We start from the raw sequence: 17180 nt of genomic DNA, 5'->3' as shown, positions 1-17180 counted from the left end.
TAGAAAAATCATTTTATTACACGATAAATACATTCACATTAATCATTTTATATTGAATTCACAGTGTGTTTCTGGTAAAAATTTCGATTTATAGAGTTATCAGAGTGACCATCCTGTTGGTTTCCCTTCAAATTTGGTACAGTCCTCCTCCTTCGAAGCAACAACAAGCTGACATACAAACTTCTTCCTGACTGCCACTTACAATAGGAACTGCCTCGATGGTGTTTTAATGGAAACCAAAATCTCCTGTGCTCTCCCAGTCATCCCCAAAACATTTGTGTAGGAAATTATTCACATCAGTCGACTTTGCTTCACTCACTGTGCTGTATCATGAAATTACTGATTAGTCAGCAACAGGGCACTTTTTTTTATATAATTTTTTTTAGAGGGCTGAACAATGGTGATGGAACATTGCAGTGATACGTTTTCTCCATTTTTATTTTGACTGTGACATTTTCATCTTTGATTGACTTCCATAACACATTTGTTTCATGCCTCTGACACCCTCCATGTTTTTAAAATGTTCACTGAGTGGTTTGGAGTTTCTCACACTCCCGTCCTCATCTAAAATGTGGATTGAACCAACCAATTTATAAACACTGTGGTAATTTTTGTGTGTCAGTACCTCAGATTTCTTTTGCAGATGTTTTTCCAAAACTCCGAAGACTCTGTCAGCAGGAATAAATGAGTGGCTTCTTACTGGAAAAACAGCATTATGTTCTTAAGCTGCTGAGGAGCTTTTTTAAACAGAAAGAAAGTCAAAGTGTGTACCACATAGGATTTCTTATCTTGTCCTCCACAGCCCTCTATAAAAAGCCTCAAGCTAGGATTCACAATAGGAAACTCAAACTTTTCCAGATTATCCCAGAGACCTGAAATAACTAACAGTACATTGTCAGCTTGATCTTCTGTCCAGACATAGAAATATGGATTTTTATTATCCATGTCTGTAATGCAGAAAGTGTGATACTTTGTGTGACTTGAATAATATGCCTCATTGAGTGATAGTTTTGTAATAATTTGTATCTGCTATATATCAAAGCATAGGGTTGTTGAATTAGTTGAAAAAGTTTTGCCCTTAATCTATGAGCACTCTAGGTAGTCAGAAAGAATGTTACCCTTGCAGTGATTAAAATTCTGTCATCAATTAGAAGAAATCTAGATGTACTAAGAACACATGTGTTAAAGACGGTTTTTATCTCTTGCAGATTGCTTCAGGGCATCACAGCGAAAGAAGAACGTGCAAATAGAGCTCTCATGCGCTCAATTTCTCGAACTAATTCAGAGTGTGGGAGTACTAGTAGTTTGACTGATTTGGTGCCTGAACCAAGGGGATTTATTGGTCGCCAGACAAATAACTCCCTTTCTTCTGCAACAGGACAAATAGTTATTCAAGGGCTGCGACGTAAGCTTCGTGGTTCTCAGGTGTAAGTAACTGTTTATGTGAACCCGATAACACCATTTCTTCATAGAGAGAGAGATATTTTTTTTTCTTTCAGTTTGGGTGTTGTGCTGCAGTGTTTAAACAAAAATAATTTATGCTGTTTTATGACATTGCACTTTTTTGCAAATAAAATTTTGTGATTAAAGCCAATCTAAGGTAATGTGGATTTATTTTCATGATGCTTAGTTCTCATTCCAGTCAGTGTTAACCAGGGGACAAAGTGTACAATGATTATAGCTAGTGATAATATGACAGAACATGGAAAGCGTTTTACATTAAATATTCCCAGCTAGTATGAGAAAATGAAAATGCGAAGTGAGACTAAAATAGAAGGGAAATGGAATAGAGGAGTGCAGATAACATGTCAGTTAAGTGTGAAGACAGAAGCAACAAAAGATAATTCCCCTGCCATGACAGATTAATCACTAATGCTTGTTATAGAAGAATTTAAAATGTTTTCTTGCTGTATTCTGACAGAACCATAATTCACGTCTTAACATTTTTGTTTTTGTGGTGCAACAGAGTCCCGACAGGCAGAGACTGTTGCCACCATCTTATGTTGCTTCTTGTCTTGAATCTGGTTTGTTCATTGTAAATGGCTTAGATATGAGCCAACAAATCGGAGTGAAAAGTCTTTAAGGGAGGAAAACTTGAAATTTGATTGTGTGAAGGATAGATAAATGGGTCCGCATTCAGTTGACAGCTCTTACAGTGGCACGATTTATATCAACCATTTTATGAAAAAACAGACTTTGAGGGAGAAGGTAAATACTTCTCAAATCATGGATAGTTAAAGGGTACAATATGATGTGGAAGGATAAAAGGTGGTGGTACTGTGGAGGACAGCATGTATGAGTGTGTCAGATTGCTGCCTTTTCTAGTATACTGGATTTCATGCTGACGGTTTCATTCAGATCATGATCTTATTTTCTGAACGTTGTTGGACATTGTTTTCATTATGAATTGGATATGGTCAGATAATACAGCTTATTTGAAATGTGTTAGATTTGAATTAAATTAGCTGAGTTGCTTTGAATTGTTCCTTTTATTCTTTGCTGATTTTGTCTTCACTCAGTTTTACAGGGTCAGGGCATTAACATCATTTGTATCATAACATTTAGATGTCGTATATATTTTTTCAGTGTCTAACTTTACCATGATAGTGGCACACATGTACAACAACTTAATTTCAGTTAGGCTATATTTAATGTGTTGGATAACTTTAGTTACTCCAAAGGTTTCGGATACTTAATCAACCTTGTCTTAAGTTGTGCAAGTTGTATTTTAAAACGGGTCATTCCACTTCAGATCAACTAAGAAAAAGACCATATTCTACCTCACTGTCTCACACCAGATTTTCTTTTACAGTTTGTATAGACTTAGAAAAGTGTGAAATTTTACTGAAATACGTCAACTCATTTCTGAATTACAGAGATGTAAAGTTATCATAAATGAGCCCAAAAAGAGGGAATGGCAGTTTTTAGAATTGCTGTAAAAGTTTTCGTAATTGACCTCCAGACCTGGGATGAATACTATTTTACATCATTTTTCACGCCCATTCCTATGGCAGACAATAATATATAGGTTAACACAAGAAAATTCTTTTCAAAACAAAATTGTAATTTAATATTTTTTTTCAAGAAGTACAATTTTAAAATTTCCAAATTTATTCCATGATTAGCTAGTATTGTTACAAATCCCAGGCCAAAATATAAATTTGGGATGATATTTTCTTCAGTAGTGAAAAAAAAGAAAAGAAGACAAGCTATATTTCCAATAATTTGATTGTGTACTCATGCTAATTATTACAACAGTACTAATATTAACATTTTAATGAAAATAAACATGAACACTGTTGCAATAAAGATTCGAGTAAATAGTTTACAGTAAAACTAACTATTAAGTAATTTTATTATTTTAAGTTCGTAAAGGCTTCATTCGTTTGGCACGCATCACATTCAAGTAAAGTGTAATTTCTTCCAGTAGGAATCACGGGATTTATTTTCACCAGAACATCCATTACTGATATCCACAGAATAGCAGCATTTCTTGGATATGAGAAGGATGTAGATGGCCCAGCTAGGTGAAGAAAAGTCATTTTTACTTTGGCGTGAAAAATGCTATAAAATGGTATTCATCCCAAGCCTGTAGCTCAATTAGGAAAGCTTCTGCAAAAATTCTAAAAGTTGCTGTTCCATTTTTGGGCCCATTTCTGATAACTTTACAGCTCTGTAATTCAGAAACGAGTTGATGTATCTCAGTATATTTCTGTGCCAAAGTTCAAGAAAACCTGAGATGGTGAGGTTTAGACCCTGTGTTGATTTGATGTGGAAGAACTCAAACAAATTATTTGTTGCTTCTCCCAACCATAATTCAACAGTTGAGAGGAACATCTTTTTGCTTCAGTATAACTTCAGAAAAGAACCTAGTCCTGATACTTAGTACAATTGAGGCACTGTCATGGGAAAGGTCGTAACTGCCAAAAATTTCAATTTTGAGTTTTGCGTTGAAAAGGTAGTATATGAGCATGCCAGTGGCACAGAGAAGGTAGTATGTCTAAATATAATCAAACTTAAGATGAAAACGTAGTCATTAGATAGTATAAGTTGTATGTGCCGAGCTGTTGGTGTGGACAAGGTAGTGTCTCCTTATACATTGTCTCAACAACAGTGTGTCCACTTGTGGTGGTAACAAGTAGTAGTGTTTGTTGTGATACACACCTGTGTTTGTAAATCAGTATGCTACCAAAACCCCTTCCATTTAGAATGGTAACATGAAATTACTGACTCCTTACTCTTACTTTAGGTTTTTGTGTGTTTAACCATAATTGCTTATACACAAAATTCTTTCTTAGGCAACATTTAAATTCACTGAAGAGGCTATAAGAAAACTTCATACAGAATTTTGGAAATGGACAGCTGATGTATAAGAAATATATTTGATGGGTCTCATTAACACTCGGATGCCCAGACTTTGCCTGCCCCCATGAACGCCCAGAGGGGTCATTTGGCCCCTACCATTTAAAAAAAGTTTTCTGAATTATTATTTCGAAATATTAAGCATTTATTATATTTTAATGTTTACAAGATTTATAGCCTTTTCAGATACAGAGTTGTGAATAAAAAAACAGACACAAATTGTATTATATGTTGACATATAAACAAATTTCACTGAACCTAGTAACACCCAAACAAGTGTATGCAAGTAACAGGCTTTTCTGTGTTCTAAATTCATAAAAAATTGAACTTTTCATGTGTACAGAAATTTCAGCTACTTCATTGTTTTACACAATTGACACATTTGTATGCAGTTTCCTTTGTACATTTTCCACAAACCATCTTCTTACAAACACTGCACTTGAAAATAGTTTCATTACATTTGCAGAATTTTGAGAACTTAACATTTACGGCACTTCTGTGGCATTTCATCTTCATCTTTATTTTCATTCTTTTCACACTTGTCTGTGGCCATATGGGGAAAGCGACTCTTCACATACTCAGAGCATAGTTCATCTGCAAGCTGCTGAATAAAGTGTCTTCTTTTGATCTTCTTCCCTGTGACAGCCCTAAATACTACACATGCATTAATTCCTGCTAGGTCAAGGATATTGTAGGATTGCACTGGCCATCTTCTTGAGGAAGCCTTAATTGAATTCTGCCTCATCATTTTATCTACTATGACAGCTCCAATTTTTGTTGTTGTTGTAATAACGTACTGTTTGTGGAGTTTTTCTCATTTGTATTTATGATAACACTAGGATGAAAGGAAGCATTACTAGCACATTTCTTTATTTCTTTCCTTGATAGACTGTCAAGGAAATATCATGACGTCTTACCTCTTTTGTGGAGTAAATACAGAGGATTCTTCAAGGACTTCGAGCCTGTGGTATTTTTCTTCTTGCTATATTTACAGTTCCTGCATTGGATGTTGATTTTTCTTTCAATTTTTTGGCTAGTTTGAGTGAAGTGAAGTAATTGTCTGTAGTGACATTTCTGCCTTTGCCCAGAAATGGTTCTATAACATGCATCACTACATAATCTGAATCCCCTTCATCTTTGGATCGTGCAATATCCTTACCAAGATAAGGGAGACCATTGAGTACATACTTGCTTTCAATATCTACGGCTAACCAGTATTTTTGCCCATACTTGTCAGGCTTTGAAGCCATGAATTGTGTGAACGGGCACCTAGTTTTATTTGGGAAGAGCTGCTTGTGTATTGTTATGTCACTTCCAGGTTTGTAACACATTGTACAGTTTTCTATGATTTTGTTCTAGACAGGAGAAACCAATGCAAACTTATCATTCTGTAATTGTACAGAGTGTGTAGACTTCCAGGCTAACCTCCAGAATCTCATAATCTCACAGAATCTATTTCTACTCACGGTTTCCACCCAAATTGTAGGCCCCAGGAAACTAACCATAAGGTGTGAAGGCCTGTACTTCAGCAACCACTCACACCACGAGCATAAATAATTGCAATAAATGCTTCTAGTTCTTCCACGGTCATTGACCAGCTGTTATTTCCTGGTACTCTGTGTGCCTCTGTTATAGTGCATTACAAGGTATGTTTGATTATACAGTTGTCTATGAACAAGTGCCAAGCACTTGAGACAAATTCATCACTTACATTTCTTTTTGCATGTGGTGTAGATCCAGGAGAGTGTCTCAAAATATTGTGATTAGGAAGACACCCACCTTGTGAATTAGGCAGTGCTTCTATCCAGACTGTTCCACCAGGAGCAACTTCTTTATGTCTTTCATCAGACGAAGAAGCAGCCACTTGTTCTACACTCCGAGGAACAGGATTATCTCCTCTTCTGTTACATGATTCTTCTCGATCTAGAGATCGCGAATAATAGAACAAATGTAAGAAAGCCACCATAAAATCTAAATTAAGTACAGTAAAATTATATTTAGATAAAAATAAGATTATTATAAATTAGGAGCAATAATAATAATAATAATAATAATAATAATAATAATAATATTACTAGAACGTAAACTTCCATTATCTGTATCTGAAGAGTCAGAATCATTAGTATTAGATGATTCATCTTCTCTCAATGACTGAAGCAAAAACTCTTCCTCTGAATCATCAGAAAAAAGTTCGCCACCATCTGAATCACACTTCATAACTTTTTGTAACACTGCAAGAATTTCTTCATATCGTAAATCCTCTTTTTGATTCATTTCAATCTTCAGCTCACAATTACCTTTGAAAGACTGATTCTTACAAAGGAATGATGGACAATGGTGAACAGAGTCCATTGTTGTCATTTCATATGGCAATAATATGAACAAAAGTAAATTATTGCACTACAGAGTAAAGTAGCTGATGCTTGAGAATGCAGGAGACAAATGTATGGCATAACTATAAACAAAATTATAGCTTTTTTTCCTAAAAGGATCAATATGACCCCTCTGGATGTTAAAGGTGAAACTTGAAAAAAGTGATAATCAATTACGCGAAATGCACTGTCTTTTAATGTAATGAAAGTACATGCCAAATAAATAAATGTTACAAAAGTAAATGTTGCTTGAATCATTCTGCAAAACGTAGCTAGCACTTAAAAACCAAAAAGGGTCATTTTGACCCCTCTGGGCATTAGAGTGTTAATATCATGAATATTCAGAGCATTTGTGGTGGAAAATATGATAATCCAACATTAAGTAGGAGGCAAGTTTCTGTTGTATATTGCTTACCTTCTTACAGTGGGCTTGTGCAAGTTTTCAGCAGATTTTTTGATCCCTTCACGTAATTTTTTAAAATATTTTTTTTAATTGATTAAAAACATTCCGTAATGAATGGCATTACATCTAGACATAAAAGGATAGTTTTTAAAGCTCAACATAATGATTTGAAGATCATTAATAATAAATTCCCAAGTATAATCATGCACTGGACTTTGACTAAAATATTCTGAGCCTTGAAGTCATTTTTTAGTTTCTCTGTAGCTATGAAGTCTGGCCATGTATTTCGTAATGTTTTCTGTGAACATCAATCTTGGAGGAGCTGGCTGGAGCACAGTGGGATGTATTTATCTCGTACCCCTGGTGAACACTTGTCACTCAACTGATGAATTGTCAGCACTTTCACTGTCTGATGAGATAACATTACATTCTTTTTCACTTTCGGAGCTGCTAAATTCAATGTCAAACTGAGGATCACTATAGCCACCCTTTTTGATAGAACTGCCTTAACCACAATAAAGGACTGAGGCTGAAAGCACGCATTTTGTTATGGAGTATCCAAAGCTGTGCACAGTAAAGGCGATGTCAAGTGCCAACCCCCTCAACCAAAGCATGACAACCAGGCTACAAATATTGTACCAGATGCTCTTTAGTGGCCAAACACTTAACTGTCAGTGCTGCAATGAATATAAGCAGGTTTCTATGTTTTCAAAGTTATGCTTTTATGCTGCCTGAGTATGCACAGGATTTTCAGTTTTTGTCAGAATAATGGAAACAAGATAGCTCTAGGTTTTATGTTCAGAAGTTAAAAATATGTTGGAGCTAACAGACAAACGTGTATACTGTAATAGAGGAGGAGGAGGAGGAGAAGAAGAACAAGTGCAAATATTTGAAAGTCATTGGAATAGAATTTGTGTTCCTATGTTAAAAAGCTGAAGTCGATAAAAAAGAGAGAGAGAGAGAGAGAGAGAGAGAGAGAGAGAGAGGAAAATCATTGTGTGGCATAAATCAATGAAATATTACCTTACCTCAGATTTCTCTCAGTATTCATAGACTGTACCGGCTGTTGAAAATGTTGCAACCTGAGACTTCTGTAGATCACCAGTTCAACAGGAGAGTGTTTAAGTGAGAGTTTCCAAAGTTGGTATTCCATCAAACTTGTGGTAACACGTGCACAACATGTGACTGATTGACAAATCAGACAAATTGCATAGTTTGCGTCAACAAATTGCACATTTCTGCTTACAAAGCATTGCATCTGTGAAAGGCAGAAAATGCAAAACCTCTCTCAACAGTGATAACGGGAAGCTACATATGCCCTGTGTTGAAATGCGTAAGGTAATTTGTGCCCCCACATTAACTTGTGTAGATATGTTTTGTAGCAGGGAGTTGTCAAGTTACAACCTGTGCCTGTATGTTGGTGAAGTATCACAAAATTATGTTCTCGTGCCATGAGAGCATTGGTGGTTGCAGTGGAAATCGGGCCACATCTTGCGTTCTGAAAGTGCTTTCATCTTTCATTGTCAAATGACATTTACAGATATGGGCCGACAACTGTACTGGGCAGAATAAAAATCATACAGTGAAACCCCACTTTTATCCTTTTCAAGGGACTTCCAAAAAATGGTGTAAAATGTGGGAAATAACGTTTTAAGCTGTAAAAGTTATGTATAGGATACCCCCTTGCAATTTATTTATGATGTATGCCAGCAGCTCACTGTGAAGTTGGCCTTAAGGTTACCCAGATGCAAACATGAAAGGTGATGGAATAAGATAATGATTTGTTTTACAGGAACACTTTTACACTTACAATTTATTATATTTCACAATTGTCCACAAGCATCCCTACCTGTAACATACCATTTTTTGGCTTAACACTATTGTGATGGTATTCAATTACTAAGTGATACAAAAGTTATTTAGGACACACATCATGTGTATCGCATCTGGATCTGTTCTTTCACCACAAGTCCTTCTCTGGCATACTTGTAAGAAACAAAATGAATTATTTTGTCTTTTCTGTTTTGTGTATATACTGCAGAATGTTACGGTAAAACCCTATAAGTTGTGACTCTATATGCTTTCCTGATGTAATAAGCCTTCAAAGTCTTCTTGGATTTGCTGCTGGATCCTAAAATCAGCATTCATTGGAAACCCGCTTTTACACTTTTCAAGGGGCTTAAAAAAAAAAAGGTGTAAAGTGGAAAAATTATCACCTGTAGGAAATAGTGTTTTAAGCTGCAGAAGTTACAGATAGGATACCTCCCTACATTTTCCCATTTTATACACATAATAGGCATCAAAATTCTTGTCATGGACTTGTTTATTAGCTAATAAAGGTTTATTATCGAATAAAAACTGCTGATGTAATGGGAACTGATAACTTTCTGGGAAATAGAAACGTTTGACTCAATTTAATACATTGTAATCAATGTTTTTGGAAAGCCTGCAGCTGTCATTCATTATTTAAATTACGAAACCACTGTGCTGTTTACATATTTTTTCATGCTTATCGCAATGTGTTTTGACTCCCCCCCCCTCGTCGTTGAGAGCAAGTATTTACATGTGTATTTTGTGTGGTCTTTGCAGATTTGTTGTTGTGCATCTCTTGTGCTGTAGTCATCTTTCTGGGACATTGAAAATAAATTCTTGAAACGTATTTTGCTCAGCATGAAAAAATACCTAATTGGCGCAGTGTTTAAACCAAAAAAATTTCAGCAATGCGGAGTGAGTGAAGGCAAATGTGGTTCAACAAAGATGTGACGATGATGATGATGATGATCGCAAAACTGCATGTGTGCAGTAGAGACATGGTTGTGATTAATCGTATCTTTATTCGAATGAACCTAGTTACTCCTATTAGCCACCACGCCAGGTAGAGCTTGGCAGTGGCAGGAGATACAGCATGAATTATTCAACATTTACATGTTTACTGGGCAAATCTGCTTAGTAGAGTGTCCAGTGTCAAGAATCTTAACCGCACAATGTTTGTAAACATTACCTGATGGCCATCATCGTGCCAGCATCATTTTATGTCAGTTTTTTCTCCACAAGCATTTTTTATAAAGTGTAAATCGTAGGAAAATTGTAAATATGTTGTTTCAAAATCAGGTACGAATTAACATTGTTGGCATAGGAAATTTGATAGGAGTGATAAAAAAAAAGTCATAAATGACAAGAAAATGTTAATTCAGGGAATGTAAAAGCAGGGTTACACTGTAATTCAATATTTCGGCAGTCCATCTCTCCACCATCTGTAGGAGAATATGGCTGTTGCTGCTGAGTCCTGCTGAAAACTGATGTCAAGCTGCAATTCGTGTACTGTACACTGTGTGTATGCTGCCTGTCACTCTTGCTGCCCTCCAAAACTGGGCTGTTGGCACCATCGCTCAAATTGGAGAAAAATAAGATGGAAAAGGAAAGAAAAAACACTGAAATAGATTAAATAAAATAACAGAGAATTGGGAACAAAATGGCACTTAGTATGTCAAAAAATTGCATTGAATTTGGCAAAAAATGGCCATAAAATAAATAGATTTTTTTCCTGTCCCTAGCTAAGAGCATTTGTCCATCTATTGAACAAGTGCCCATAGCATTTAAGGTAGGCATTTTAGAGTCCATGTGTACTAGATATTTTTGTCTTGTTTTGGTCCATACTACCCAAAATATGGAAAGCAAAGTGTTTTCAGTAAAATGGGTGTTTTTCCCAGTTGTTGTTGTGGTGTTCAGTCCTGAGACTGGTTTGATGCAGCTCTCCATGCTACTCTATCCTGTGCAAGCTTCTTCATCTCCCAGTACCTACTGCAACCTACATCCTTCTGAATCTGCTTAGTGTATTGATATCTAGGTCTCCCTCTACGATTTTTACCCTCCACGCTGCCCTCCAATGCTAAATTTGTGATCCCTTGATGCCTCAGAACATGTCCTACCAACCGATCTCTTCTTCTAGTCAAGTTGTGCCACAAACTTCTCTTCTCCCCAATCCTATTCAATACCTCCTCATTAGTTACGTGATCTACCCACCTTATCTTCAGCATTCTTCTGTAGCACCACATTTCGAAAGCTTCTATTCTGTTCTTGTCCAAACTAGTTATTGTCCATGTCTCACTTCCATACATGGCTACACTCCATACAAATACTTTCAGAAACGACTTCCTGACACTTATATCTATACTCGATGTTAACAAATTTCTCTTCTTGAGAAACGCTTTCCTTGCCATTGCCAGTCTACATTTTATATCCTCTCTACTTCGACCATCATCGGTTATTTTACTCCCTAAATAGCAAAACTCCTTTACTACTTTAAGTGTCTCATTTCCTAATCTAATTCCCTCAGCATCACCCGACTTAATTTGACTACATTCCATTATCCTCGTTTTGCTTTTGTTGATGTTCATCTTATATCCTCCTTTCAAGACACTGTCCATTCCGTTCAACTGCTCTTCCAAGTCCTTTGCTGTCTCTGACAGAATTACAATGTCATAGGCAAACCTCAAAGTTTTTACTTCTTCTCCATGAATTTTAATACCTACTCCGAATTTTTCTTTTGTTTCCTTTACTGCTTGCTCAATATACAGATTGAATAACATCGGGGAGAGGCTACAACCCTATCTCACTCCTTTCCCAACCACTGCTTCCCTTTCATGCCCCTCGACTCTTATAACTGCCATCTGGTTTCTGTACAAATTGTAAATAGCCTTTCGCTCCCTGTATTTTACCCCTGCCACCTTCAGAATTTGAAAGAGAGTATTCCAGTCAACATTGTCAAAAGCTTTCTCTAAGTCTACAAATGCTAGAAACGTAGGTTTGCCTTTTCTTAATCTTTCTTCCAAGATAAGTCGTAAGGTCAGTATTGCCTCACGTGTTCCAACATTTCTACGGAATCCAAACTGATCTTCCCCGAGGTCGGCTTCTACCAGTTTTTCCATTCGTCTGTAAAGAATTCGCGTTAGTATTTTGCAGCTGTGACTTATTAAACTGATAGTTCGGTAACTTTCACATCTGTCAACACCTGCTTTCTTTGGGATTGGAATTATTATATTCTTCTTAAAGTCTGAGGGTATTTCACCTGTCTCATACATCGTGCTCACCAGATGGTAGAGTTTTGCCATGACTGGCTCTCCTGAGGCCATCAGTAGTTCTAATGGAATGTTGTCTACTCCCGGGGCCTTGTTTTGACTTAGGTCTTTCAGTGCTCTGTCAAACTCTTCACGCAGTATCTTATCTCCCATTTCATCTTCATCTACATCCTCTTCCATTTCCATAATATTGTCCTCAAGTACATCGCCCTTGTATAAACCCTCTATATACTCCTTCCACCTTTCTGCTTTCCCTTCTTTGCTTAGAACTGGGTTGCCATCTGAGCTCTTGATATTCATACAAGTGGTTCTCTTCTCTCCAAAGGTCTCCTTAATTTTCCTGTAGGCAGTATCTATCTTACCCGTAGTGAGATAAGCCTCTACATCCTTACATTTGTCCTCTAGCCATCCCTGCTTAGCCATTTTGCACTTCCTGTCGATTTCATTTTTGAGACGTTTGTATTCCTTTTTGCCTGCTTCATTTACTGCATTTTTATATTTTCTCCTTTCATCAATTAAATTCAATATTTCTTCTGTTACCCAAGGATTTCTATTAGCCCGCGTCTTTTTACCTACTTGATCGTCTGCTGCCTTCACCACTTCATCCCTCAGAGCTACCCATTCTTCTTCTACTGTATTTCTTTCCCCCATTCCTGTCAATTGTTCCCTAATGCTCTCCCTGAAACTCTGTACAACCTCTGGTTTAGTCAGTTTATCCAGGTCCCATCTCCTTAAATTCCTACCTTTTTGCAGTTTCTTCAGTTTCAATCTGCTGTTCATAACCAATAGATTGTGGTCAGAATCTACATCTGCCCCAGGAAATGTCTTACAATTTAAAACCTGGTTCCTAAATCTCTGTCTTACCATTATATAATCTATCTGAAACCTATCAGTATCTCCAGGCTTCTTCCATGTATACAGCCGCCTTTCATGATTCTTGAACCAAGTGTTAGCTATGATTAAGTTATGCTCTGTGCAAAATTCTACAAGGCGGCTTCCTCTTTCATTCCTTCCCCCCAATCCATATTCACCTACTATGTTTCCTTCTCTCCCTTTTCCTACTGACGAATTCCAGTCACCCATGACTATTAAATTTTCGTCTCCCTTCACTACCTGAATAATTTCTTTTATCTCGTCATACATTTCATCTATTTCTTCGTCATCTGCAGAGCTAGTTGGCATATAAACTTGTACTACTGTAGTAGGCATGGGCTTTGTGTCTATCTTGGCCACAATAATGCGTTCACTATGCGGTTTGTAGTAGCTAACCTGCACTCCTATTTTTTTATTCATTATTAAACCTACTCCTGCATTACCCCTATTTGATTTTGTATTTATTATCCTGTAATCACCTGACCAAAAGTCTTGTTCCTCCTGCCACCGAACTTCACTAATTCCCATTATATCTAACTTTAACCTATCCATCTCCCTTTTTAAATTTTCTAACCTACCTGCCCGATTAAGTGATCTGACATTCCACGCTCCAATCCGTAGAACGCCAGTTTTCTTTCTCCTGATAACGACGTCCTCTTGAGTAGTCCCCGCCCGGAGATCCGAATGGGGGACTATTTTACCTCCGGAATATTTTACCCAAGAGGACGCCATCATCATTTAATCATACAGTAGAGCTGCATGTCCTCGGGAAAAATTACGGCTGTAGTTTCCCCTTGCTTTCAGCCGTTCGCAGTACCAGCACAGCAAGGCCGTTTTGGTTAGTGTTACAAGGCCAGATCAGTCAATCATCCAGACTGTTGCCCCTGCAACTACTGAAAAGGCTGCTGCCCCTCTTCAGGAACCACATGTTTGTCTGGCCTCTCAACAGATACCCCTCCGTTGTGGTTGCACCTATGGTACGGCCATCTGTATCGCTGAGGCACGCAAGCCTCCCCACCAACGGCAAGGTCCGTGGTTCATGGGGGTTTTTCCCAGTATTGACGATGAAAAAGTGCCAATAGCATATTAACATATGCATTTTAGAGCCCATGAGCCCATGTTTACCAGACTTTTTTTTCTTTCTTCTTCTTCTTCTTCTTCTTCTTCTTCTCTCTCTCTCTCTCTCTCTCTCTCTCTCTCTCTCTCTCTCTCTCCCCCCCTCCCCCACTTGTTCTGTTGTAAGCAACGTGTCCTCATAGTCTGTATAGGGAATTCGGTTACACCCTATCTCTCCAAACTATATTTTTTAACAATTTTGCAGCACTCGTCCCAGTTTTTGACACAGTTAATAAATTCATATACTGAGTTGATCATGTCTCAGTGTTTGGTGCAGGGCAAATACCAGTGTGCCTATGTAAGCTAACATTTCAGTTGAAATAAAAAACAGTATGCATTCTTGATTTGGTTGCTAATGGCAGCTGCCAGTTACTGGCCAGTACAACTCAAGTTTCGCCCATACAAATTTCATTAATAATTCCTGAATACATACTAGAAAGTTTCTTCTTATTCCAGTCAACGGAAGCACGTTGTCCGATTGGAAAAATAACCTTACTTTTTTCCTACTTTTTACACAGCCTGTAATACATTTTTATGTGGACCATTAGTTTGTTCTATTATGTCAGCTTATTTACTTACTTCTTTTTTTGAATCTGTAGCAATATAATAAGATTTTTTAATTAGGAAACTGTTTATTCTTTAATCTTGAAACAACTTTCATACCACTGAATGACATTGGTTGAAAAAATGTCTTTGTGTTCTACCAGCTCTTGTTTCTGATCACATGGAAGTGGGTTGCCCTCATAATATTGCCTTTTAATTATTAAGTTTGTTCTTCCATCCACAGCCTCTTTGGTTTCATATCCTTTCACAGCAAGTGGCTTGTTTAATCTGTAACTAGAACCTACAATTTGTAAACTAGGGTCCTCTCATTTAATCCATATCTTCTTGCCTCAGAAAAGTGTCCCAGGCTTTCTCCAGTATGATATTCATCCCTTCTGAAATGTAAGTTAACCTTAACATTATGTACTCAGTCCACAGTCAATGATATTGTAAATCAATCTGTTATCTACAATACCTTATATGAACATCATCATAAACTTCCAATTTCAGTGCTAATAGAACTATTTCTTTCACTTTTTTGCTGTGCTTCTTATTATTTCTACCATATAGACACTTATATCATGTGATATAGGTAATGCCCATTTCCAGTGGTGAAACCACCACTTTTGAATTTACTGTACTTAGATTGCTTCAAGATCCAAAGCTATTTAAATGTCTTTCATCGAGATTTACCAGTTGTTGTTGGAAAATTAATATTTTATTCAACTTCAGTTAAGATCCCCTTCATATATAACGCATTCTTGCTGAATGTTTACTATGGCTTTACAGGGCTATTGGCCTTAAGATAATTCAATCCTTGTGAGAAACCCACCTCTCAGGACTTTGCCTGTTGCCTCATTCCTGAGTACCTTCTGTTATTGTTGGTTTTTTACTTGGAAATACAAATTCCCTTGTATCCTCTGCCCTCCAGTCATACATGGGCCATTCCATAAATTCTTTCTGTTTATCTTTTTGTTTCTGTGGTTATCTTTTGCAGAAAAGACTGGATTTTCAAGAAAGTCAGGTTGTTTTGGTATTCATTCATTCCTAGCCCTCGCCTTTTCTGGAACATTTATAAAAATTTGGCAAAATACATCTAATAAATGTCTGTTGTTAATTATTTCAAAGTTTTTGCTTGGAATGTTTAAGATACTATTAAAAATATTTTTAAATTTTTATTATTGCCTCTATTTCTGGATCACATTCCTAACTTTGCCTTTCCAGTGTATGCATTCATTATTACAATCTATTTCTGACTTAGATTTCATTGACTGGGGCTACCCCCTAAGTTCAACTCCTTGACCGGCACTGCTCTGCATAATTTAAACCATTTGGTCATTTATATTTATTACAACTTCTGACTTCAAATTTACTAAATCCACTTTCATTTCACAGTTATTCATTTGGCTTACATTCAGTTCATTGTCTGAGATTTGGTGTCACTGATTCACGGGGTCCTGGGTTCCATTCCCGGCGGGGTCGGGGATTTTCTCTGCCTCGTGATGACTGGGTGTTGTGTGTCTTTCATCATCACTTGACTCACAAGTCGCCGAAGTGGCGTCAACTAAAAAGGACTTGCAATACGGCGGCCGAACTTCCCCGCATGGGGCCTCCCAGCCAACAATGCCATACAATCATTTCATTAATCATTTCATTTACTGATTAATTTGTGAACAATACACCTGACTGAATTATTAATTTTTACCTTCTTACCAAATCAAACATAGCACAACTCAGGACAATACACATCTGTGCACCAATATTCACCACATAATTATGCAGGTCTTTTAACAGCCCTATTTATGAAAGTGAGTCTATATAGGATATAATTGTTTTGCATATGTTCCAGACACAGTATTCTGTAATGGACTTTTTCCTCATAGCTGTCTGCTTTGTTTTCTCCTAATCATGTTATGTCGTGTGATAACTGAAATCACATACTTAAATATAGCGTGTGTAATAATCTATCTGATAAACTTCCTGAAATAGCAAAATATTTGTTTATTTTTTAGATAGGTTCCCATTGTCTCAGTTTTAATGGCTGCTTTTTTAAAAAGCATTTAGTGCCAACAATTACTAGAGCTATTATTTATCAGTTTTAAATTGGGGCATCTACATTGTTTTCAAAATATTACTGACTACTCCTGTAAATCTTTACTACATTTCCATTAGGCTGCAAGATCATTAGTTGAATCAATAGCCTGTTAAATTATTTTTTAGGAGACTGAAGTTTATGACACGACTTGTAGACATTTGCTGTGGAGCTTATGATCCAGTGTATGTTAAAAATATAGTCCACGTCATTATTCCCACAGGAATTTTGCACAAATTTGTCAACTATTTTGTACTAGTATCATACTGGAAAGTTGTAAATGGAATACAAATAACGGTAGGTGTAAAGATAACTAATAACCATAGTGTTGTTCTTTCTTG

The 17180-nt window shown here is 36.8% G+C and overlaps 1 protein-coding gene across 1 annotated transcript in view; it reads left to right on the top strand.

Annotated features, from left to right (window-relative positions):
* Positions 1–17180, top strand: part of LOC126188280 (mucin-12) — a 303407-nt gene that overhangs the window by 150122 nt on the left and 136105 nt on the right. Inside the window, exon 8 of the mRNA XM_049929864.1 lies at positions 1209–1427. Within this exon, the coding sequence (XP_049785821.1) occupies positions 1209–1427 (219 nt within the window). The remainder of the gene's footprint in view (positions 1–1208; positions 1428–17180) is intronic.

Source organism: Schistocerca cancellata, chromosome 5, assembly GCF_023864275.1.
Source record: "Schistocerca cancellata isolate TAMUIC-IGC-003103 chromosome 5, iqSchCanc2.1, whole genome shotgun sequence".
Classification (NCBI taxonomy): Eukaryota; Metazoa; Arthropoda; class Insecta; order Orthoptera; family Acrididae; genus Schistocerca; species Schistocerca cancellata.
Note: the sequence above shows the minus strand (reverse complement) of the source record. Positions and strands in the feature narration are given on the sequence as shown.